The sequence below is a fragment of the Corythoichthys intestinalis genome, chromosome 22 (genome assembly GCF_030265065.1).
Source record: "Corythoichthys intestinalis isolate RoL2023-P3 chromosome 22, ASM3026506v1, whole genome shotgun sequence".
Classification (NCBI taxonomy): Eukaryota; Metazoa; Chordata; class Actinopteri; order Syngnathiformes; family Syngnathidae; genus Corythoichthys; species Corythoichthys intestinalis.
In genome coordinates, this window is record NC_080416.1 from 19,406,679 (window position 1) to 19,433,223 (window position 26,545).

The 26,545-nt window shown below is 38.8% G+C and overlaps 1 protein-coding gene across 2 annotated transcripts in view; it reads left to right on the forward strand.

The window, feature by feature from the left end:
• Nucleotides 1-691: 691 nt before the first annotated feature.
• The window catches only part of lpcat1 (lysophosphatidylcholine acyltransferase 1), a 34,999-nt gene continuing 9,145 nt past the window's right edge, over nt 692-26,545 (forward strand). Inside the window, exons 1-10 of one of the 2 annotated variants that reach the window (XM_057827995.1) lie at nt 692-1,028; nt 14,168-14,307; nt 14,384-14,622; nt 14,706-14,818; nt 14,887-14,947; nt 20,656-20,714; nt 23,061-23,095; nt 24,916-24,970; nt 25,042-25,124; nt 25,202-25,327. In XM_057827995.1, the coding sequence (XP_057683978.1) occupies nt 942-1,028; nt 14,168-14,307; nt 14,384-14,622; nt 14,706-14,818; nt 14,887-14,947; nt 20,656-20,714; nt 23,061-23,095; nt 24,916-24,970; nt 25,042-25,124; nt 25,202-25,327 (998 nt within the window). In that variant the 5' untranslated portion in view covers nt 692-941. The remainder of the gene's footprint in view (nt 1,029-14,167; nt 14,308-14,383; nt 14,623-14,705; nt 14,819-14,886; nt 14,948-20,655; nt 20,715-23,060; nt 23,096-24,915; nt 24,971-25,041; nt 25,125-25,201; nt 25,328-26,545) is intronic. The other variant, XM_057827996.1, reaches the window with a different exon arrangement.

Sequence of the window (26,545 nt, forward strand, 5' to 3'; positions counted from 1 at the left end):
ATTATTAATAATATCGGGAAAACGCTGAATAAATGTTATGTTTACGACCAAAACGCCCGCTCATCCATAATTCAATGGCTTTTCCAATCATATTCCCCGGTCAATCATAAATCACCATTAGTCAACATTAGTTCATCAACTAGAAAAAAGTGTTAACCCAACCACCGCTTGACATACCATAGAACAACGTTGTTTAACGTCACTTGACGTCGAAAATTTCGATGTCAACCATACACACACAGAAAATGAATGAATGAGTTGTTTATTAAATATGACCACAAGTGAAATTCCAAAGCTCCGTGAAAATCTTTGCAAATGTTTGCTTTGGAGTTAAATTAAAGGAATGTATGACGTGACTTGGATCGCTTTATATTGAAACACATCAAAGTACAGACTACGTATACGTAGGTTCACTTTAGTAATTACCATTGTTTTAGGAACCTCAAGAAACAACGTATAATGTAACTAAGTTTATGTCGTCAACGTTCATAGTAACAATTTACTTTATAACCGGAAACGGACATGTGCAATCTCGCAAGCTTGTTGTAACAGGACCTGTTCCCTCGTAGGTCCAGTTGCGTGAGGGTAGTTGAAAGCAGGGGGTGCGGTTGGCGGAGGACAAACGCTTGATCTGATTGGTCGTTGAAAGCAGGGGGTGCGGTTGACGGATGACGAAGCTTGATCTGATTACTCGTTGAAAGCAAGGGGCAGGGGGCGCGGTTGGCGAGTGCTGCAGGCCCAGCCTCAGCTGGACCCTTCTCGTTTCCCGGCCAAGCATCACAGGATTTCACACACGACACGCGTACGCACACTCCTCTCTAGTCACACTAAAGAACATGAGACGTTGACACGCTTCACTTCCAGCTCCAAAGAACGATTGCAGAAAAAGATACGCTACATTTTCCACGCTATTTGCTAACTTTTGATTTCTGCTGGAAGCGATGAACTCGTCGGGCAGTCGCCCCTCTAGATTGGGCAGGAACCCCTTCGTTCATAAACTAAGATTCAGCACGACAGACAAAATAAAGGTAAGGCTATTTTTTTTTTTAAGGATAATGTTGCGTGTCTGTTTCATCAAAGCACAGGAAATAGCTTTTACTACTTTTTTTCACGTGTTCAATCACAGAAAATAGCCTTTACTACTACTTCTGTTCAATCAATCAATCAAATTTATCTATATAGCTCTTTACAAAAATCCGAAATGTCCTCAAAGTGCTTTACAACAAAGACAAACATGGTTCTTGATAAATAAAAGGAAAGATTATACAATAACATTAAGAAAGAGACAGCCAAAACTCATTAATCTTGCTTTAAATGCAAAAAAAGTCATCAACATTAGTATTTCAAGCGATGGATTAATCTTAGATTATGTGCATTTAACCAACATTGTAAAATACGTCTATGGAAAGTCCTTTACCACTTCTTTCCATCTTCTAGTCGATATACTTGTAGGTGCTAGTAACGCCCCCTTTTTACATTATAACCCAACATACTCACGGCCAGGAATTTGTAGCATCTTGGTGCCAAGGAACTATTTTGCAGATGACGAGTGGAGGAGCTTGAGAAGTTTACATGTGATTATTAATTCTGAACACAGCCACATCCTTGTAGAAAACAGTTCACCCTTCGGTAACCACATACGACATCCCATTTTTTTCCCTATTGAGTTTTTCCCTATTGAGTTTTACAGATTATATGAAGTGACTTGTTATATCCACCGTATACCAAATGCAACAAAACCCATCCCATGTGAAAACAATGCAATGTTTATTATGAGCAAGTTCATGCAATTTGCATAACATTAGGCACGAATTTGTAAATCTCTGCATCAACTTGGCCGACTTCATAAAATGGACGTCTGCATCAACTTGGCCGACTTCACAAAATGGTGCAATTGTAGTAATGAAAGGTGTACATGGATTAAAGTCAAGGCTAAAAGATCTGTATGATGTTTGAGGCCTAACAAGACATGCTATATGCCAGACATGTCCAAAGTGCGGCCCGGGGGCCAAATGCGGCCCGTGGTCAAATTTTATCCGGCCCCCAGCCTTTGTCATAAGATCAATAACGTCTGGCCCGCACACAGACTTAATAACTACACTATGTTGGTATGCGGCCCAAACGGAGGGGAACACACCACGGTTGAACTATTCATTTGACAGTTTGTGTCAGTTCGAGTCAAGCAATATTTACTTATGGAGTTTTACCCTTTAAAATTTTTTTTTTTTTATAATAACCATTTAAGTCACTTCTCCTATACTCCACACACAAAAACAGAAAAAAATGGCCCAAATGTGTATTTTGAATCCATAATCCATGATCCATGCCCCTGATTCAGTCCTTCTAAACTATAGACACAACTCCTGCTTTACATTTAAATTGCAGTTCTAAAACACTTTTTTTTTTTAAAGCAATGTACACATTTGGGCCATTTTTGTCTTTTTTTTGTGCGTGGAGTATAGCAGAAGTGAGTTAAAAATTGTGTAAAAGGTGTAAAACTCTATAAATAAATGTAACTTCACTTGAACTGACACAATCACATGAAAAATGCAACTGTGGTGTGTTCCCTTCCGTTTGAGCCACATACTACCACAATTTATGTCTAGCGGTTGCATTTACACATGAATGGTTGCTGTCTGTCGGACAACGACTTGCTAATTCCAAAGCACTTGGGTCATTTTGGCCACCTTTCGGTTTTCCGAAGGAGAGGCCAAATCGGCCATTGCTTGGGAATATTAGAAGTATTTGTCTTGAGAAAGGCCGAGTCGGCCTCTGCTGGGTTTTCTAGTGTGAAAAAGTTTAATGTGAGGCGATTTTACCAAACAAGACACGCTGACATGTACGACAAGATTACAGGGAAGATACGCAGTGAGAAATTGAAGCAACTTGAAGCTAGTTTAATTTCACTGCAGCAGTATTTCGCAAGATCCCGAGAGTCGAAAGAGAACGCCACAAAGGCTAGTTGCGAGATTGTTGAAAAAAGCAAATGTGACACACTGAAAGGCTTGCTAAAAGTTGCTGAAATATATTGTTCTACATTAAGGCCGTCAGCCAAGGTCGGCCCCCCACATTTTTGCCACACCAAATCTCGCCCCCTTTGCAAAAAGTTTGGACACCCCTGCTATAGGCTCACAGGAGCCCCCATACTGATGAGCAGCTGCGCTTCAACCCTAAATGTAGCACAGCAGTAGCTGTAAAGTGCCTTCTCATCAATCAGTAGTTCGATCGATGGACTCTCGTTTGATGAATGGAATCTGTTTTGGTTCTAATCTCATGGTCCAATAAAAAAATATCAGGTCAATCAATCAAATCTTTCATTTTTTCCTTGACAATACATTTTGATTTTACGTTAATTTGAAACGCTTGGTTCCTTACGCCAGGTTCATACTGCAGGTCTTAATGCACACTTCCGATTTTTATCATACCTGTTTTGCGTGCCCGTTCAGACAGCCTTTGTCCATTGAGCCTGTTCAAGTCCTGTATTACCAATGCGCACTAATTTGCAGTCCGACACGTGCTGAGCAAACTGACCCGCATGAGCAGAAGCATCAAAACAAATCACTACAAATGCTGGCTTTACGTCAATCCAGGGTGATCATATTTTGATTTCCAAAAAGAGGACACAAATAAAATACATTAATAATCCCTGTTTAGTCTTATATTCAAAGTTTATATGGATTTAAAGAAGTCATGCAAGCATTGTGCATAATTTTGCCCCGACTCGGCCATGTAACCAATACTGAAATATTGCTTATGGTCAAATTAAGCTAGGCGCTAACAGTAATGCACAGCTAGCACTGCCGTCCTGCCTGCCGCAATTGCTGCATGAATTCCGATTTGGGAGACTTGACAGTTCAGACCGCTGCCACATTCTGGAAAAATGTGGCACAAATCAGATTTTAACCACATACGAAAGTGACCCAGATTGGCTTTGAAATGGTCGACTTTTATGCGATCTGTCCCGTTCAGACCGTCAAGTTAATGCATCACTCGAGTCGGAAAAACATGAGAAAATCGGATTTGTGCATTAAGACCTGCGGTATGACCCTATCCTTAGTCAATCTGATGCTCTATATAATGAGTTTCTGCACTAAGTTTGTCGGTGCAGCATGTTTTTGTATACCCTCAGGGCATGTAAGTACCTGCTTGCTTTAATTCCAAGTACAAAGGCTCAGTTGAAAGAAAAAAAAAACTTTGTTAGTGTTGTAGTTGCTAACCATTAAGTTTGCTCCAAGACCGTTTTTTAGTGCATGCTATTCCCCAATTAAAACGTTCTTCCTGTATTTGGCATGATTCTTTTAAATGGAATGTCTTTTATTTGCCATTTATCACTGCCATTCGTCCTGACGTTTGCAGGAGCTTGTAAACAGTTGTGTTGTGCCAGATGACAGCAGCAAGCCTGTAAATATAAGTTAAAGATGAACTGCTTCCCACTACTCACTCCTTCTGTCTAGTGTGGTGGTGAGGTGTGTTTTTCCACTTCAGACCTCTGAGTGTTTTACATAAACAAACATGACTTTATACTTGCCTTGGGCTCTAAAACTACTTTGGAGCCTCCAATGCCAAACAGAAGTCTGAGCATTGTGTTAGAAACTTTTTACGGCAAGTACAAACTAAAAAAAACAAAAATTACGATCATGAAAGAAAACATTACAATACAGTAGTTTAGTAGGCCAATGTGTTTACCCACCCAAAGAAGGTTTAGTCCTAAAAAGTACAACTGGAATAGTAACTCTGTGCTTGTAGATATATATTTTTTTAAATTTCAAATTCAATTTAAATGTACTGTACATTATTTTAATGAACATATTTAAATTGCTCCCAATGTATTTTCTGACTTTTGAATGACCCCTTTTCAACAAAACAGCACAATGTGGCTCAATGTTTTGCGCTTTGATCAATTGGATTGTTACATAACTAATTGAAGTATTGATCCAAATTGATATATTGTTAAATACCTACAAGTGATATCACTGTAGTATATTTGAAATAACTTAAACGAGTTGGCTTCTCACTCATAGAAGCTTTCTAAATGGAGCTCTCAAGAGGTACGCTGAGTTCTCATGTGCCATCATCCATGACACACATTGAGTCTAGCCTTCCATCTTTATGCTGATTATAAAAGGAAAACATGTCCGGTGTAATTCACATATACAGTACACATGTTCCACTGGTTATAAGCAGAAAAATAAAGCAGGTCAGGAAGCAGACAGTAGACAGACAGTAAAGCTCATTTCAGCTGAGTCACACATTTCTTTGCAGTGACCGTCCTGCCATGGGTGCCAGTTCCAGCTCAGAGACAGGAAGCCACTTTTTTTTTTATATTATTATTATTAAATCAAACTTCAGAATTCCTCACCAAACATTCTTGAGCAAACTGTATAAAATTCAGCTGGACCGAGACCTCTCTTGCCAGGCCTGCTGTTCACTCAATGCATGTCTTAACCTGTTCTCACAACAATTGGGAAGATATTCCTACCTAGCTACACGGAGAGCAATCAGATTACATTGATTTGACCCTCTACAAGACAGGACAAATGTGGAAGCTGCTCCACATCACCTGGGAGGTAATGAGGATAAGTGGGCTAAAAGATGGATAGGTAATCCAATACGTGGCGGAAAACACTCAGTTGATTTGAAGTTCCGCTCTGAGACCCCCAATTTGGCCAAGTTTCAAAATTGTCCGATATGCATGTGTGATACATCATTGGAAAGCTTAAAATCTCAGTTTCAAAATTGTCCGATATGCATGTGTGATACATCATTGGAAAGCTTAAAATCTCAATTTTCTGGGGGAAGATACATTTTGAACAGGAGGGCATTGAAAAAAAAAAAAAAAAGATTTTTTTTTGTGCAACAGCAAAAGCCTATCTGGAGGTGAGAGCACGCGAGAGCAGAATTACAGACGCTGTGACTTTAACGAGATTTTATCGCATACTTACCTTGTTTTGATCCAAAAACTCCATGTCGCATGTATCACTGAGTGTCAAGACATAGCTGTGAATGGCCACAGCTGGATTTTTTGGGAATTTTATGGGTGAAACATGGTAATATAACAAGGGTCGGGATGCAGAAATCGCAGACATCAAGGAGTGGTCAAAATTTTCTTTTTCATATATTTACCCTTTTAAAAGATTTTTTTCAATTTTTCTTTGTTTGGATCGATTATACAGTGCCCTCCATAATTATTGGCACCCCTGGTCTCACACAAAAATACACACGGTCCCAGGCGGGACCAAGATTGAGCTTTTTGGCAACAAACACTCTAAGTGGGTGGGTCTGGCGTGCCACGAAAGATGCGCGTGCTGAAAAACATCTCATACCCACTGCGAAGTATGGGGGTGGGTCAGTGATGCTGTGGGGCTGTTTCGCTTCCAAAGGCCCTGGGAACCTTGTTAGGGTGCATGGCATCATGAATGCTTTGAAATACCAGGACATTTTAAATCAAAATCTGTTGCCCTCTGCCCGAATGCTGAAGATGGGTCGTCACTGGGTCTTTCAGCAAGACAGTGACCCTAAACATATGGCCAAATCTACACAGAAATGGTTCACCAGACACAAAATCAAGCTCCTCCCATGGCCATCTCAGTCCCCAGACCTTGTTTTGTTGGCAAAAGGGGGTTGTACAAAGTATTAACAACAGGGGTGCTAATAATTGTGACACACATTATTTGATATCAAATAATTTTTTCTTTATGTGGGATTTTTTCATCACTGAATGAATGCACTTGTATTGAAGGTTGGATTTTTCTCTTTTTTTCCATTAAGGTCTCATATTATTTGAATAGAAAAAAATTATTAGAAGCTTAAAAACACATCTTTTTCAGGGGTGCCAATAATTATGGAGGGCACTGTATATCATATCGGACTAACATATCGGAGAAAATGCGACAGTAACAAAAAAAATAATACAATTAAGCGATAATTCTGACGTAGATATCCGTGACTTTTTTTACAGACACCATTTTTTTCATTGTGATATAATTTGTTTAAAAGTTTGAAATCTGTGAGTGAATAATTTCTTTAAAGCCGTTTTTTTTTTAAACGAAATATGAGACATCAATTAATGATTCTAAGCTAAAAACGGCAGACATTTTGAATAATAAATATAATTAATTACCTTCGTTTTATGGCTTGGTTGAATCAAAAGCGGTTGCGCGACGTCTGTAAATGGGGGTTTTCAGGGTAAAACGGACAAATTAAAAATAGTTCGGGGGCTTAATGCGCCATGAATCTGCTATGGCAGCATATAGACATTGTTCTAATAAACACAACAGTTGTTTTGGCTTAAAATGCAAGAGCAGAAACTGCTTTTTCAGTCTTGTCTGTGTTTTCCGCCATGCGCTTAATGGGGTAGTCAACCACTTCGAAAATATTCTCATCCAAAAATGGACTGTGTGAGAAATAAGAAAAAACTGAAAAGGGCTTCCCGAAAACAATTGTCTGAATTCTGTTGCCTTACATTAACCTCAATTACTAGATTGATGGATGGATAGATGTCTACTTGACATAAAAGTACTTGATTATGGCATTGCTTTAGGACCGTGGAATAAAATAGTACCTTATACTACATAGCATACGTACAGTATTTTTCGGACTATAAATCGCAGTTTGTTTTTTTTAATAGTTTGGCTGGGGGTGCAACTTGTACTCTGGAGCGACTTATATGTGAAATTATTTACACATTATTATATCATTTCACATGTTATTTTGGTGTTTGGAGTGACGCTGATGGTTTGGCAAACTTGTTGTCATGTTCTTTATGCTATAGTTATCTAAATAACTCTTAATAACAATGTTACGTTATCATACCGGCCACGTTCGCATTTCGTTGTTCATGCATCATGTAACATTATCATAGCAAACTTATTCAACATGTTGTTCTCTGTTGTATTATTTTAAATTGCCTTTCAAGATGACATATCTGTTCTATGTGTTGGATTTTATCAAGTAAATTTCCCCCAAAAATGCAACTTATACTCCGGTGCGAGTTATATTTTTTTCCCCTTTATTGCGCATTTTTGGGCTGGTGCAACTTATACTTAGGTGTGACTTATAGTCCGAAAAATACGGTAATTATTAATGTCATTACATTCCTAATTGTCAGCTATCTGTACATAGTTAAAAACAAAGTTTGCACTGATACAATTTACCTCTAAAGCATCGAGCTGACATGTTTATATCTGTCCAAGAGTGCAGGAATGTCAAGCGGTCGGCTGGCTAAAATATGTCGGAACAGTAACAGTGTTGCAGAATGTCCACACAAAAAGTATTGTATGTGTGTTTACTATTTTTGGAAACATTTTATCTAATTTTCCTCGAACTTAATTCTGCTAAACTGTAAAGACATTTGTTTACACATGTTCTCATTGGGTTTTTATTAATGAAATAATGGAAGTGTAAAGCTGAAAGGAAAAGATCATGGCTGTGTGTATTTTCACAAACATTGTAACAACTAGAAGTAAAAAGCAGACTAAATGAATGTGCCATAATGTTACTTGAAAAACATTCAACGGATGAATAATTGTACACATTATGTACTGTTAGGCATGTGCAGGTATGAGATTATGATGGTATGATAACCTCAAGCCAAAATATCACGTTTTCACGGGATCACGTTATTGCAATTAGAGCTCTAAAATGTGTTACTTTGAGATCTGGGTTAAAAAAAAAAAAAAAACTTGAAAAAAAAACTTTCTTCCATTGAACAGGATTTTTATTTTTCAAAACATTAGCAAATTGGAACATACAGTAGTTGTAATGTTAAGTTAAAATAAATTAAAAAACAAGATATTCTGAATAAAATGAAAATAAATGCAGTCCCTTAGCATTATAACCATAAGAACAAAAATAATTGAATTATTTTCCATGAAAAGCATGTGTGTATGACTCGTATCATGTTTACATTATACACACACTCTCTTTCCCCACACTGACAGTTGCCTTGAGTGAAAAAATTACATGTTATATCACCGCACACACCAAACACACTAGCGTTAACTCTCGTAGCTGGTGGGAAACATTAAGACCGTTTTTACTAACCTTTAATTTTGTACAAATGCGATATCATATGGAGGTATTGCCTCCTCGGCAGCCACACTCCGCAAGTATGTTTTACATGTCATTGGGCCCTCTTCTAAGCCACGGCCGTCTGTAACTTTTCTGTAGCCGAAGTATTTCCATACCAGGGATTTTGTTTTCTTTGATGGGGGGAAAAGTTTAGAAGTTTCACCTCCTCCAGCCATCGTGTAGCACAGCTGACTCACTAACACTGAGCAACAACCGGTGAGGGAGGGTTGAGCCTTGCTACTGCTAGCGAGGGATTTCTCCCTGCATTTTTGGGACATATAACATAGCTAATACTGTACTTTAGGGACAGCATGATGGAAAATGTTTGCAGTTTTGAAACCGTGACATTTTCATACTACGGTATACCTTGAAACCGGTAATCGGCACATACAGTATCTATGTACCGTATACCTGTATGTTATTTACATACTTTTATGTTATTACATTTTAACATACCAAATGTAACGTGACAGTTTGATTGTAATGCCTAATCTTTTACAATACTGTAAATAGATATATTGTCAACAGGAGTAGTAATATGACCTAGCCAGCACAATGTGTAAGTACTGTATAATAACAATATTTGATTAATTAAAATATTGTCTTTGATCACTAAATAAAGTCTTTTAGTGCCTGTCACATTACTGTGAAGGCTGCCCAGCCCTGAACCGCGTCACTCTTGTTGTTGGGTGAAGCGGCATCTGTCTAAAACACTAGAAACTACTCCCCTCTGCCTTCATTGTCATACCCCTCGAGAGAAAATGTCAAAGGATCCTCCCAGATGGATTTGTTAAGCTCGGATGCATCAGGCCCAAGTGGGGGCAGGGAGGCAGGAAGAAGAGTTAGAGCATCATAAATCAGCCTCATCACTGTTTATTTATTAATACAACCCTGCAGCGTGCACCTGGGCTCCTCTAGAGAGAGAGAGAGAGAGGGAGGGGAGGAAAGGATAGGGACTTGCTATAATTCCCCAGAGAGGTGACAAAATGCACATCAATGCAAAGTAGGAGGAAGACAGTTGAAGCACGACTGGCATAAAAAATGAAGGCACAGCGGAGGAGCAAACAGACACGATGAGCATAGGATTGACTGATGGACAAACAGTAGGGAAAGTCCTGCAAGATGGGAGATTACTTTGTAGTGGCCTGGAAGGTTGACACGTAAGGGTGTTGTAACAAGTCTGGGAATGAAAGCATGAAAGCTAGATTGGGATAGAGGAGGAAGGGGCTTTAAATGTTACTATTTGAGTTTACATGCCATAGAGGCCTTGACCATCAAGACCCTGCGAGTGTGCTAGAGCACCACGTGTCAGTAAACAACAGGAGAAAAGTCGAGTATTCAAGTCAGCTGATTTTCATCCTCATTGCTGAACCAGTTGACCTTCATGCTTCTTGAAACATAGGACCAACGGGTGGCTTTCCCCATGCATAAGTGCTAAGCGTTTTTTTTAAATAAAAAATTTCCTTACATTCAGTAAAGTTATTAATTTATCATTCCATATGAAGGCACTGTCAGATGCAATCAATTGCTGGAAAGTTCAACGTCGATTGAACTGAAGCAAAAAAGTTATTTTCTTAATCACATTTCAGTTCTTTCCAGGAGGGATGCTGATATGAAATGGAAGCTTTCAAGCTACACAGTAGTCTGTGATTCAGTATTGACAATTTTAATGTATAGCAAAAATACATCTGATTGGAATTCGAAAAGAACAGTACATTGAATACTACGAAACTATTAGCATGCTAGATTAAATGAAATTGTATTTAACCAAATGAAATCCTTATTTCCCCTGTGTAATGTTGCTGTGTTTCTAGCGTTGATAAGTAACCACATAAACCCATTAAAATACTGGCCCTGGAACAAAGCGTGACTGTCAGTGTAGATTCAATTGGGAGTTAGCTGTTTGTCTTTTGAACAATGTAATGGGATGTGTGTATCCTTCGTGGAATACAGAAGAATGGTTTCATGCTACAAATGATATACTTTGTGACTGCCCAAGTGTAATTTGCTGCATTTATACTAGGGCTGCAGCTATCGATAATTTTAGTACTCGATTAATCTATCAACTTGTTCGTTCAAATGAACGAGTAATCAGATTAGGATCATTTAATGCGTTGCAGAATCAATTTTAGGAGATGTAAAACAAAGGTTTGCTAAGATTGCGCTTTCAAAAGAGCATGAAATGCGAACACAAATGAAACCCAAATGTTTCTTCAAACTATGCAGGACTGTACTTTCATTTAAAAATACATTTAAAAACACCTTATTTTAGCCTCAAATGGTACTGTATTGGCCCGAGTATAAGACGGTGTTTTTTGCATTGAAATAAGACTGAAAAAGAGGGGGTTGTCTTATATTTGCGGTCTAGACGTTTTACCCATCACAACACTAGATGGCGCCAGATATCATTGAAGCGATGTTCTGTCATGACAGATCTCCGCTACTCTCAAGTTTAACCAGTTTGCATTATTTTATTGCAATGTTTTTCCTTATTCAGATTTGTTTCAAGACTACAGTTACAGTTAGACTTCACTTTGATGGTTAATGCAGTTATTAACCATTATTCATTATAAATCATAATGGATGTACTGTAATTATTTTCTGTATAAAAATTAATTTGGTGTTCAAAAAGTCTTTTTTCAAACTTGAGTCTCGAAAAAGAGGGGGTCGTCTTATAATATATGTATATATATATAATATAATTATAATAACTTGCATAGCAAATGTCCGCCAGCTTTAATGCTTTTTTATTTATTTATTTATTTTTTACAAAACTCTTAAAGGGAACCTTGGACTTAAAGACTTGTAGACTCTAATAAGCCACGATTGTTCTCTTTTACTAAAATATGTTATTTAGAAACACATAAAATATTGCCTTTGATTTAAAAATCTATAATACTTGGTAAATGTTTTGACCTACGGAAGGCGGCATCTTTTATGCGCGCAATGGACGCTCGGGGTTTGTCACGCAGTAGACGAACACTACCGGTCTCCAACATTTCCTTCTACGCGGCGAGACATCCAACACATGCTCACATCGGTTAAAAGTTATGTACTCGCACATAATATTTGTGTTTTTATTGAGTCTTTTATTACCTTTTCATTGCCTCAAAATAATTTTTGCATGTGTTTCCCTCTCATACTTGTAAGCATTGTGTTTTCTTGTGGTAGCTTTAAAGCAGATTGTTGATCTGTTGGCCACATTAGTGAAGTAGCGTATTTAAACCACCCTTATTTGATATTACTATGTGTAAGTATTTTCTTAAGGCATCTTTAGTATGTTCTATAAGTATTCATCTAAACAAAACAAGCTGAAAGCTTTTGGTAGTATCAAATTGGGTGTCATATTCGCCTCTTGTGGACGTTTTTCTGGTTTAGCACATTTTGGCAGAACACCGGTTTTGTCCTTTGTACTCTCGTCTCATCCCGTCTTTTCTGTTCATTTTGCTTTTTTTGCTCATTTTGTGAAATATCGACAGTGCTGTCATGCTCATTAATTTTCCTCTCGGGTTCAAATTGAAAGGGTTGAAAAGATGACATAAAGTCATATTTTGGAAGCCCGGCAGTTTAACCAAGTGACGTCACCTCCCTGCAAAGTCAACATCAATGGCGACCTACTAGTTAAACTAATTTTACAAAATGTATAAAAACGAAAATATAAAGAGGGGTTTTATTAACAAATTATTTTAACTAATAATGTTTAATCTTTTAAGAACTACAAGTCTTTCTTTCCGTGGATCCCTTTAACAAATTGTTCAAATACATGTTCCCACAAAAAACATCTAAATACCGTATTGGCCCGAATATAAGACGGCCCTTATTATAAGACGACCCCATCTTTTTCAAGACTCAAGTTTGAAAAAAAGACTTTTTGAACACCAAATTAATTTTTATACAGAAAATAATTACAGTACATCCGAAACAAATGATTATAACAATATATTTGAGAGAAAAAGCATGTTATTTTGCCTCATTCAAATCTTAATATCTGAAGATTTAAATATGTAAACTAAAGTGCAATCACATTCGTAAATGAATGGCTTCTGGTTTTTGAAATGTAAACAAACCAATCTTTTGTGATAAAACAACAAAATTGCAATAACTGCATTAACCATCAAAGTGAAGTCTAACAGTAAGTGTAGTCTTGAAACAAATCTGAATAAGGAAAAATATTGTAATAAAATAATGCAAACTGGTTAAACTAAAAAGAGTAGCTGAGATCTGTCATGACAGAACATCACTTCAATGATATCTGGGCCATCTAGCATCGTGAATGGGGAGAGTAGCTGAGATCTGTCATGACAGAACATCGCTTCAATGATGTCTGGCGCCATCTAGCGTCGTGAATGGGTATAATGTCTAGACCGCGAATATAAGACGACCCCCTCTTTTTCAGTGTTATTACAACGCAAAAAACACCGTTTTATATTCGGGCCAATACGGTATACCTATAAATTGTGAATGCATAAAAAACAGATTATGTTGGTCTTGGTATTTACAAATTATTTTAACTCATAATAACGTTTGTATTTTAAGAATTACAAGTCTTTCTATCCGTGGATCTCTTTAACAGATAGTTCAAACACATTTTCCCACAAAAAACATCTAAATATACCTATAAACTAAATTGCGAATGCATAAAAAGCATATCAGTTTATGTTGGTCTTGGTATTTACAGATTATTTTAACTCATAATAACGTTTATCTTTTAGGAACTACAAGTCTTTCTATCCGTCGATCCCTTTAACAAATCGTTCAAACACATGTTCCCACAGAAAACATCTAATTATACCTATAAACTAAATTGCCAATGCATAAAAAATGTATTAGCTTATGTTGGTTTCAACAGGGAGCAGCTGGATTCATCCATTTTAAATAAGTTGTGTCATATTCTATGTTGCCACTATAGGGCAGTGTATCCACCCAAAACTAAATGCAAACACAAACCAAACCATGAATACCCCACTGTGTAATTCAACGAATACTTGAAGCAGGGAAACTTGATTCAAAGCTTTTTTCCTAATCGAATTACAAATTAATTAATCGATTAATCGTTGCAGCATTAATTTATACCTTTGTAATCTCTTTCGTTCTCTAGATTGGACTGATGTCTGTAACGGTGTTTCCAGTGCGACTACTCTTGGTATCCTTTCTCATGCTGCTTGCTTGGCCCTTCGCTTTCGCAGCCTCGCTGGGGCGCAGCGAGTATGTTCTTGAGCCACGGTCATGGTGGAGAAGGTGTGTGTTTCTATATTTCAATAATATTTCCTCAAAGCGTCAACTTTAAATGCTGATCAAGTCAGATTTTGCACAGTCTTGTTTGTTGTGTTCCTTACAGTTTTATACACGTTTCCCTATTTGTCATCATGCGAGTGATGTGGTTTTGTGGAGGTTTCCATTGGATTAAGGTGAAGGGGGAACGGGCTGCGCCATCTGAGGCCCCTATCATCATCGTTGCACCACACTCCTCATATTTTGATGCCATCCCAGTCACCTGCACCATGTGTTCCATTGTTGCCAAACTAGAGAGTGGCAGTATTCCCGTCTGGGGCAGTGAGTACCATGCTTAATTTCTGTCCATCACTGAGCAAATCACTTTAAAAGGCATAGTGTCAGTTTTTTTTTTGTCTACTCAGCCTTGATCAAGTACATCAGACCAGTGTTTGTATTCCGCTCGGACCAGGAGTCCCGGAAGCAAACCATTGAGGAGATCAAGAGGAGAGCGGGTTCTGGAGGGAAGTGGCCTCAGGTAACACACAACTTCAAATTTAGGGATGTCCATTCAATTTCCCAATTTTTTTTTTTTTTATGCTTTAGATCATGATATTTCCAGAGGGGACGTGCACCAACAGATCGAGTCTTATTTTATTCAAGGCTGGTATGTACACTTTTTAGACATGTTCACCAACCCTTAATCAGGTATGGAACAGTATTTGTGAACTAAAATTTTCAGTTTCACTTTCAATTCCAATTCTAGTGACCATAACAACTAGGAGTGGGAACCTCTTGTTACCTCACGATTCGACACGATTTGCGATACAAAGCTCACGATAACGATGATCTGACGATATGGCGATACAACGATTATCGATACATTGGTCAGGAAATCATTCTAGGATATTCTACAAACAACGAATAAATAGAAAAACAAGCTTCTGTTGTGAATTGGAATGAGTTTATCACTAGTAGACATCCAATCCGTTTGAACTGGGAGGGTGGCAGCGAATGAACGTTCGTTCATTCGCTGCCAACCCTTCCACTTCAAACGGATTGAACGTCTATGACCGTCATTGACAGCCAGAGCCAATGAGGTAATTTTGGGCCATTTAAGGTCATTTACCTGTTGATTTTCAGTTACTTCCTGTTTATTTGGGGGTATTTTATGGGTCACTTCCTGTTTATTTTGTGTTACAGAACAGGAAGTGACCTGGAAATCACCCAAATGAATAGGTAGGGACTAAGCCTGTCGCAATATGCAATAATTCCATTTATCGCGCAATAAATAAAAATGAAGGCGGTAATTTTTCCGCTGCGATTTATCGCCTCGCGTGCACGTGCGTGCGCGCCTGCGGCAGACGTGCTGTTAAAAGTTAGGATTCCTAGTTACCAACTGCGCAAAATGCATCTTCGTTCCAGGTCCGGCAAAAAGTAGCGCTGGAGCAAATCTTTGCCATTATATCCTATTGTTCAACGTATACCGGCCGCGTCAGTGCTCCGGAGTGACTGTGGACCATCTATGGCGCGCCGGTGTTGTTGACGTGCGGGCGCTCCCGTCAGTGACATTTCACGCGGGGCGGCTATTTTTCGGCACAACGCCGGATATTTACAACGAAGTCCGCCAAAACATTGTTGCCGACTTGGCTGCTACGAACAACCTCACTTTGACACCGAACAGCTGAATGAAATTAAGAGCGCCGCGCTTCAAACTCGTCCTGTTTATGAAAGCCGTTATATGCTGGTGTTGTGTAGTAATGAGTAGACGTGACTTCAGCGGCGCTTGCTAACTTTTTTAATGCACGCACACACTACATGTCATGAAATGGCAAACTAGATGTGCTACGTCACATGCCATTGGCTACGTGAGCCCAGAGTGATTATGGGACATGTAATCCATATAATACATCGATGAATTCTAAACTGTCATGACTGAATGTTAGTTAAGAAGGCCAAATCAATCCATACCAGTGACTATAGGTAATGTTGCAAATATTGTTAATTCAGTACGTGACACAGATGGATTCGGACCACAAATAGGATGTCTTGCTCATGTAGTAAACCTAGCTGCTAAGAGAGCTGTAGCAATCAACAGTGTGCCCTGCCTCACTTTACAAACAGTAAAGACTGTTCTCAGCACTTTTCTACAAAAAAATTTCAGATCAGTAAGAGGTAAGCACATAAATATTATGCACTAAAATGCATGTTTATATGATGGCAATTTAATTTTTGCTCGTTAGCAAAAAAAACAAAAAAACAAAAACAAAACAACAACAACAAAAAACAAACGAAACAAAAAAATTGTTATTTTTTTTACATACAGAGCATTAAATGTATTGAATCGGATCGAAAATCGTGTCCCCCGTATCAAAAATCGTACCGAACCATGACTTAACTGTATCATTGCATCCCTATGGAACACCATTGCAGAAGCTATGACGGGAAAAAGTTTTCATTTGCCTAAATGCTTAAATTATTAAGTGCAATTTTTTTTTTGTTTTAAACACATTTTATTTATTCTGTGTTTCTGTGCGGTATCAATATTGTTGTTTTTTACTTAAGAGGCATGGTCTATTGTTTTTAGTTGTGATTTCTTAAAAAGTATTTTTGAATTTAAGTAAATATTTATCGTGTTTAAATGGGTGTACTTGATCTATTAATATATACTGTATTCTCACTCTGTTATTGTAAATTGGTTTTAAAAAAATGGGGGGGGCGCAATAATATCGCAATAATTTATGAGAATAATTATTGCACACTAAAATTTGTTATCGCGACAGGCCTAGTAGGGACTCAAACTCAACAGGAAATGACCTGGAAATGCCCTAAAATGAACAGCAAGTGACCTGTAAATGCCATGAAAATCTGATAGAATGACTGTAAATGCTCTGGTTTCGAATGAACGAATGTTCCCAGTCTAAATGGATTGGGTGTCGAGCAAAGTCAAGGCAGCCTTAGAGTTAACTGAGACACTATTATGGTGGAAGATTTTGGTAGCAACTTGTTGGTTCCTTTTTTTTTTTTTTTATAATAACGTTATCCTTTAAGAACTACAAGTCTTTCATGAAACACTTCCTTTTTTTCTATTTTGTTGCATTCAGACAGAGTTAAAGCCATTTGCCTTTTTTTTTTTGGCTTAACAATTACCACCAAACAGCGTTGCAAAAAATTTCTCTCACTTAGCTTGAGTAGCTTTATGGCTGCCACACTGGCCCGCATGGCATGTAGTATAATTGCCACTACTCACAGAAAACTTTTCGAAAGAGGATCTGTACTTGCTAAATCATGCAGAGGAAGAAAATCTACTACCACCACTGATGAAAAGCCAAACCCTTACAGCAAGTGTTTGCACAAAGCCAGGGGAAGTCAATCTTGAGAGCAGCTCTAAAACTCAGAATCCACAATTCGATTCAGCGGATTCTTTGGACAGAGCTACAGCTTTACCCTGTATCAAGGTTGTTCAAAGGCTTCATTTGAAGATTATGATGCTCAACAACCTGAAGTGCGAATAGATGTGTGACGGCAATAAAGCTTCTAAAACTGCTGCTGAACGGCAGCCAGGGTCAGTAAAACAGTGTCAATTGGCTGACAGCCTCATCTGGCAGAATGACACCTGAAAGGAAAATGGTGATTTTTTTCCAGCTTTAATCACAAATGTATGAGACTAGCTTAACACAGCAATACGGTAGAATCAGCTGACAGGTTTTGTGAAATGTGACATAACAATTGTAGACCTCTCTACTAGGAGTGGGAACCTCTTGGTACCTTACGATACGATATGGTTTGCGATACAAAGCTCACGATAACGATGATCTGACGATATGGCGAAACAACAATTATCGATATATTGGTCAGGAAATCATGCTAGGATTTTCTAAAAACGACTATTAAAGAGAAAAACAAGCTTATGTTGTGAATTGGAATGAGTTTATCACTAGTAGACATCCAATCCATTTGAACTGGGAGGGACACCAAGAAGCATCCGCTTTATTCGTCCACAATTTTATTTAATTACTTACCAGGTTAATGTAAACTTTGGGGTGACCAAGTGCTCCTCCGCCACCATCACAGGACACAACACGTGCTTCGATGTCAGTCACATTTTCCTCAGGAAAATGGTGATTTTTTTCCAGCTTTAATCACAAATGTATGAGACTAGCTTAACACAGCAATACAGTAGAATCAGCTGACAGGTTTTATGAAATGTGACATAACAATTGTAGACCTCTCTACTAGGAGTGGGAACCTCTTGGTACCTTACGATACGATATGGTTTGCGATACAAAGCTCACGATAACGATGATCTGACGATATGGCGAAACAACAATTATCGATATATTGGTCAGGAAATCATGCTAGGATTTTCTAAAAACGACTATTAAAGAGAAAAACAAGCTTATGTTGTGAATTGGAATGAGTTTATCACTAGTAGACATCAATCCATTTGAACTGGGAGGGACACCAAGAAGCATCCGCTTTATTCGTCCACAATTTTATTTAATTACTTACCAGGTTAATGTAGACTTTGGGGTGACCAAGTGCTCCTCCGCCACCATCACAGGACACAACACGTGCTTCGATGTCAGTCACATTTTCCTCAGCCACCAGCTTGATAGCCCAGTTTTTATTCACCTAATGAAAGACATTTAACTTTAAAATCTACCATTGTGTATAGGAGTCGGAACCTCATAGTACCTCACGATACGATACGGTTTGCGATACAAAGCTCATGCTAACGATCTGACGATACGGCGAGACAACGATTATCAGGAAATCATTCTAGGATATTCTAAAAACAACTAATAAACAGAAAAACAAGCTTCTGCTGTGAATTGGAATGAGTTTATCAGTAGTAGATGTCCAATCCATTTGAAGTGGGAGGGTGGCAGCGAAAGAACGCCATCCCTCCCACTTCAAACGGATTGAACGTCTATGGCCGTCAGTGGCAGCCAATGCCAGGCAATGAGGTAATTTTGGGCCATTTAAGGTCATTTACTAGTGACCTGGGAATTACCCAAATGATTAGGTAGTGACTCAAACTCAACAGGAAATGACCTGTAAATGAACAGCAAGTGACCTGTAAATGCCCCGAAAAATCGGACAGAATGACTGCGAATGCTCTGGTGTCTAATTAGTGCTGCAACGATTAATCGATTAACTCTAGTGTTTCATTAGAAAAAAGATTCAAATTAAATTTTGGTGCTTTGAGTATTCGTTTAATTAAAGTGGCGTTGTAAATATTAATATTTTGGCCACAAAATATTAAATGTGTCACTTACTTATTTATCCCCTCTCTGTCAATGTTTGTGTACTCTCATTAAAATATGGAAACCTAAAAATGTTGGGGTGGTTTTAGTTAAAGCAGACAGTTTTTTCATCTGTGTGATTTTGAAAGTTTGCATTTATTTTCATCGATTTGGGTGGATACACGGTCCTCTAGTCTACCTCATTTCACATGGCTGAATCCATCTGCTCGCTGTTAAGACCAAAATAAGCTAAGTTTTTGTTTGAGCTAATGATTTTTTTTTAATGCATACACAATTTAGTGTAAAGGTCTATTTAGCCATTTGTTAAGAGCATTTTAAAAAAGCGTTAGCATTTTATGGCATTTAAGCTAGCGGACTTTTGCTATGTAAGTTAGTCAATTGTTCTTTTGTTGTACATAGATCCTCTTTTTTTTTTTTTATACACCGTGTGAGGCTCAGCTCAGCTATTTCAATTTTTTATGTTCCTTATCCGATTACTCGATTATTTGAAATAAATAGTTCATCGATTAATCGGCTACTAAACTAATCGAAAGCTGCAGCCCTATTTCGAATGAACGAACCCTCCCAGTCTAAATGGATTGGGCGTCGAGCACCGTCAATGGCAGCCTTAGAGTTACCTGAGACATTATTATGGTGGAAGATTTTGGGTAGCAACTTGTTGGTCCCTTTTTTTTCCGTTTTAAAACACTGAAACCTTTTTAAAACAATATCTCGATTCTTGGCAGGAGCATATCGATAACCTTTTGGGATACAAAGTATCACGATACATCACTATTTCGATATTTTGTCACACCCCTAATAACAACATACAGTGTGGTTATCGTTTGAGCTCTTTGAAACGTTTGATCTCAAAACCAGTGTGGCACACAGTTTATTTATGAACTGATTGTAATCCCTTCACTTCCTGTGTTCAACAGTGTTCTGCTGTCAACCACCTTCCCCGCCTACTCTTTCTAATCCCCATTTATTCCAGTCTGTAATTCCATTGGTCTATTCTATTGTGTATATTGTTCGCACTGTGTTCTCTGTGTGTGCTGTTCACAGTCTAATATTTGCGGCTTCTAAGCAAAAATGACTCATTCCCTCTTATCCTCCGTTTCCTCAGGTGCTTTCATCCCAGGCTTCCCAGTACAACCAGTGGTTCTGCGATACCAAAACAGACTGGTAAACACCATCATTACACTACTTTTATACGAAGGTCAAGGGTATCTTGTCATTCTCCTCACAAAGCCTAAGCACATACACAAAGGTGATGTAATGATTTCCCACACGTACATGTCCCTATTTTGTTGAATGACTTCATGTTCTGGTAGGCTGATATTTCATCCTGCCCTTTCTTCTTTTACCCATCCCTCTTACAAACACGCACACACACGCAGGTGTCATGTCTCTCAGTGCATCTCTTTCTCATAATTTATAGATTACTTAACTACTGAGCAGATTCCCTAGAGGTCTCTCTTTTTTATCATCTCAATACCAATTGGTAGGTGATGACCACAAATACCATAAACAGTGGTATGAAAAGTATCTGAACCTTTTGGAATTTCTCTCATTTCTGCATAAAATCACCATCAAAATCACACAGATAAAAAAAAACAGTGTCTGCTTTAAATAAAACCACTCAAACATTTATAGGTTATCATATTTTAATGAGGATAGCTTGCAAACAATGACAGAAGGGGGAAAAATAAGTAAGTGAACGCTCTGCCTAAGGAGACTTAAATAGCAATTAAAACTAAAACAATTTAAATCAGGTGTGTGCCCAATCACTGATGAGTGGTTTAAGCTGCCCTGCCCACTATAAAACACAACGGGTAAGAATTCTGATGTGCATCATCGCTCGGTCAAAAGAGCTGTCTGAAGACCTGAGATCAAGGAATGTTGATTTATGTAAAGCTGGGAAAGGATATGAAACCATCTCTAAAAGTCTGGATGTTCATCAATTGACAGTCGAGACGTTGTCTGCAAATGTAGCGAGTTTGGCACTGTTGCTTCACTCCCAATGAGTCGCCATCCACCAAAGATGATGCCAAGAGGTCAGTGCAGAATCCTCAGAGAGGTAAAAAAGAACCCGAGAGTGTCTGCTAAAGACTTACAGAAATCACTAGCACAGTCCAATATATCGGTGCACAAATCAACTATATATAAAACTATGGCTAAGAATGGTGTTCATGGGAGAACTCATGGAGGAAGCCACTGCTGTCTAAAAAAAAAAAAAAATGTCGTTTAAAAAGGCACAAAAAAAGGCAAAAAGGCACTTGGACACTCCACAGAAGTTTAGGCAAAATATTTTGTGGACTGGTGAAACCAAAGTTGAATTGTTTGGGAGTAACACACAACGTCATGTGTGGAGAAAAAAATGGAACAGCTCACCAACATCAACACCTCATCACCAATGTAAAGCATGGTGGAGGGGGCATCGTGATTTGGGGCTGTTTCCTGCCTCAGGGCCTGGACAATCAGGATGCTTTGCAGGAAAATATGGGGCCGTCAACTTCAGAATAGTTTCAGAAGAACAAAATACACGTTCTGGAGTGGCCAAGTCAAAATCCAGACTTGAACCCCATTGAGATGCTGTGGCATGACCTAAAGACAGCGATTCATGCCAGACATCCCAGGAATCTGACTGAATTACAGCAGTTTTGTAGAAAAGAATGGGCCAAGATTAGTCCTGATCGATGTGACAGACTGATCTGCAGCTACAGGAAGCATCTGGTTGAAGTTATTTCTGCCAAAGGGGGGCCACAAAATATTAAACGTGTCACTTATTTATTTATCCCCTCACTGTCATTGTTTGCGTACTCTCCTCATTAAAATATGAAAACCTATAAATGTTTGGGTTTTAGTTCAAGCAGTTCTTTCCTGTGTGATTTTGACAAAGATCAGATCACATTTGATGGTGATTTTATGCAGAAATGTGGGAAATTCCAAAAGCTTCAGATACTTTTTCATACCACTGTATTTTTTACAGTCCTGCCTTAATTTTTGTTAAAGGTGAAGGCCAATTTTTTGTCTTGACTTGTCAGCAAAACATTATGATACAAGTCCTATTTACATTGTGGCAGTGATCTCAACTCCACAACAATGAGCAGTATGGTAGAGAGTGAACAATGCTTTAAAAGGTGGCATCCTGTTTCATGCCACTGCTAGTTGTTCACTGTTAACCAAACACATATAAAAAGTTTGTGTAAACAAAAAATTACACGTCTAACTTCGAAATTTTTATGTTTTAGTAGTCACACAAGACTGGTTTTATTCATTTTCTGGATTTTGATATCACTTGTATGTATATTTTTTGTCTTCACAAGAAAACATGTTCATTTAAAGCAAACTGAGTCCAATGTGAGCCTCTGTGTAACCGGAGACCAATGTGAACCTTCTGCTCTCCACCCTTAACCTACTCGCACCGTTAAGACAACAGTTGCACACAAGAGCACTACAGTTTTCTGCTATGGCCTGTATAAGAAGTGCCCATGTTTGTCATTTCCTTTCTCTACTTCCTTTCCGCAGGATACAATTTCATGGACGTGGCGAGGGCCTGGAGCGTGAGTGGAGCACACAAACAGCACCACAAACCGCAGTACACACATCTTCTATTTCCTGTTGTTAAAATCCTACTATATTATGATTGTGGCAGTGACCAACCAGCTGTTTACTTTCGTGCCTTTAGTGTTGTTTGATCATGAATTTATATGCACGTATCTACAGTGCCTTGCAAAAGTATTCGGCCCCCTTGAACCTTGCAACCTTTCGCCACATTTCAGGCTTCAAACGTAAAGATATAAAATTTTAATTTTTTGTCAAGAATCAACAACAAGTGGGACACAATCGTGAAGTGGAACAAAATTTATTGGATAATTTAGACTTTTTTAACAAATAAAAAACTGAAAAGTGGGGTGTGCAATATTATTCGGCCCCCTTGCGTTAATACTTTGTAGCGCCACCTTTTGCTCCAATTACAGCTGCAAGTCGCTTGGGGTATGTTTCTATCAGTTTTGCACATCGAGAGACAGACATTCTTGCCCATTCTTCCTTGCAAAACAGCTCGAGCTCAGTGAGGTTGGATGGAGAGTGTTTGTGAACAGCAGTCTTCAGCTCTTTCCACAGATTCTCGATTGGATTCAGGTCTGGACTTTGACTTGGCCATTCTAACACCTGGATACGTTTATTTTTGAACCATTCCATTGTAGATTTGGCTTTATGTTTTGGATCATTGTCCTGTTGGAAGATAAATCTCCGTCCCAGTCTCAGGTCTTGTGCAGATACCAACAGGTTTTCTTCCAGAATGTTCCTGTATTTGGCTGCATCCATCTTCCCGTCAATTTTAACCATCTTCCCTGTCCCTGCTGAAGAAAAGCAGGCCCAAACCATGATGCTGCCACCACCATGTTTGACAGTGGGGATGGTGTGTTCAGGGTGATGAGCTGTGTTGCTTTTACGCCAAACATATCGTTTTGCATTGTGGCCAAAAAGTTCAATTTTGGTTTCATCTGACCAGAGCACCTTCTTCCACATGCTTGGTGTGTCTCCCAGGTGGCTTGTGGCAAACTTTAAATGAGACTTTTTATGGATCTTTGAGAAATGGCTTTCTTCTTGCCACTCTTCCATAAAGGCGAGATTCGTGCAGTGTACGACTGATTTTTGTCCTATGGACAGACTCTCCCACCTCAGCTGTAGATCTCTGCAGTTCATCCAGAGTGATCATGGGCCTCTTGGCTGCATCTCTGATCAGTTTTCTCCTTGTTTGAGAAGAAAGTTTGGAAGGACGGCCGGGTCTTGGTAGATTTGCAGTGGTCTGATGCTCCTTCCATTTCAATATGATGGCTTGCACAGTGCTCCTTGAGGTGTTTAAAGCCTGGGAAATCTTTTTGTATCCAAATCCGGCTTTAAACTTCTCCACAACAGTATCTCGGACCTGCCTGGTGTGTTCCTTGGTTTTCATAATGCTCTCTGCACTTTAAACAGAACCCTGAGACTATCACAGAGCAGGTGCATTTATACGGAGACTTGATTACACACAGGTGGATTCTATTTATCATCATCGGTCATTTAGGACAACATTGGATCATTCAGAGATCCTCACTGAACTTCTGGAGTGGGTTTGCTGCACTGAAAGTAAAGGGGCCGAATAATATTGCACGCCCCACTTTTCAGTTTTTTATTTGTTAAAAAATAAATAAAATAATGTAAATAAATGTTGTTCCACTTCACGATTGTGTCCCACTTGTTGTTGATTCTTGACAAAAAAAAATTAAATTTCATATCTTTATGTTTGAAGCCTGAAATGTGGCGAAAGGTTGCAAGATTCAAGGGGGCCAAATACTTTTGCAAGGCACTGTATAAAACCACACTCACTGTATCCCAGATTCAAGCTCCTTTGGCTCACGTTGTGTCAACCCCACAATGCCATTGAGATAGAGGTGAGCATTTTTTTTTTAATAACAATGCAGTGAAACGTGATGTTTACTCAGCGGATATTCTCCCTTCTCAGTACTTGCCAGTATATACTCCATCTGACGAGGAGAAGAAAAACCCAAATCTTTTTGCCAGCAATGTCAGAAAAATCATGGCCAAGTGAGTGCACGCATGCCGTGCATTTTTCAAGGGCACGTGCATGTTTTTGATTACCTCACACCGCCGATCCCCGACAGAGCCCTGGAGGTGCCGATCACAGATCTGTCATTTGAGGATCGTGAGATCAGTTTTTCTCAGGGACCCCTGTGCATCCACAATCCTAGTAGCCTACTGGAATTCAATCAGCTTGTCCGACGTTTAAGGTGAGTATAGGGCAGACCAACTGGATGTGAAATAGATAGAATTGCATCATTGATGGCACCGAAATAGAAGTACATGACTGGATGTACAATAGATAGAACTGCATCAATGATGACACTGAAATAGATAGAATTGAGTCAATGATGACACTGACATCTACTGGTTGCATAAAAGAACAGCACACTGTGCTCGTTACAGGTAGTCCCCGGGTTACGAACAAGTTCCGTTCCTACGCTGACAACGTAACCCGAATTTCCGCGCAAGTCGGAATTAACCCTTTAAGTACCACTTAATACCCCCTCCACCTGAAAATAATTATCCAAAAACATTTATTATACGTCATATTAATACAATAAAGTAAAAAAAAATAAGATGCTGTACTTACCATCAATGCTGAAGGATGGTGAAAAAGGTACACTGAGTATGACGGCTTGTTCACAAGTGGAGCCACAAGAGTTCTCGTTTCATTGATGCTTACTGTAGTTTTACCTTTCAACCACAGATACACCGTAGAACACTTTGGCCTGGTAGTGGACAAACAGGTACAGTGGGGCAAATAAGTATTTAGTCAACCACGAATTGTGCAAGTTCTCCCACCTGAAAATATTAGAGAGGCCTGTAATTGTCAACATGGGTAAACCTCGACCATGAGAGACAGAATGTGGAAAAAACAAAACCAGAAAATCACATTGTTTGATTTTCAAAGAATTTATTTGCAAATCATGGTGGAAAATAAGTATTTGGTCAATACCAAAAGTTCATCTCAATACTTTGTTATGTACCCTTTGTTGGCAATAATGGAGGCCCAACGTTTTCTGTAACTCTTCATAAGCTTTTCACACACTGTTGCTGGTATTTTGGCCCATTCCTCCACGGAGATCTCCTCTAGAGCAGTGATGTTTTGGGGCTGTCATTGGGCGACATGGACTTTCAACTCCCTCCACAGATTTTCTATGGGGTTGAGATCTGGAGACTGGCGAGGCCACTCCAGGACCCTGAAATGCTTCTTACGAAGCCACTCCTTTGTTGCTTAGGCTGTGTGTTTGGGATCATTGTCATGCTGAAAGACCCAGCCACGTCTCATCTTCAATGCCCTTGCTGATGGAAGATTTTCACTCAAAATCTCTCGATACATGGCCCCATTCATTCTTTCCTTTACACAGATCAGTCATCCTGGTCCCTTTGCAGAAAAACAGCCCTAAAACATGATGTTTCCACCC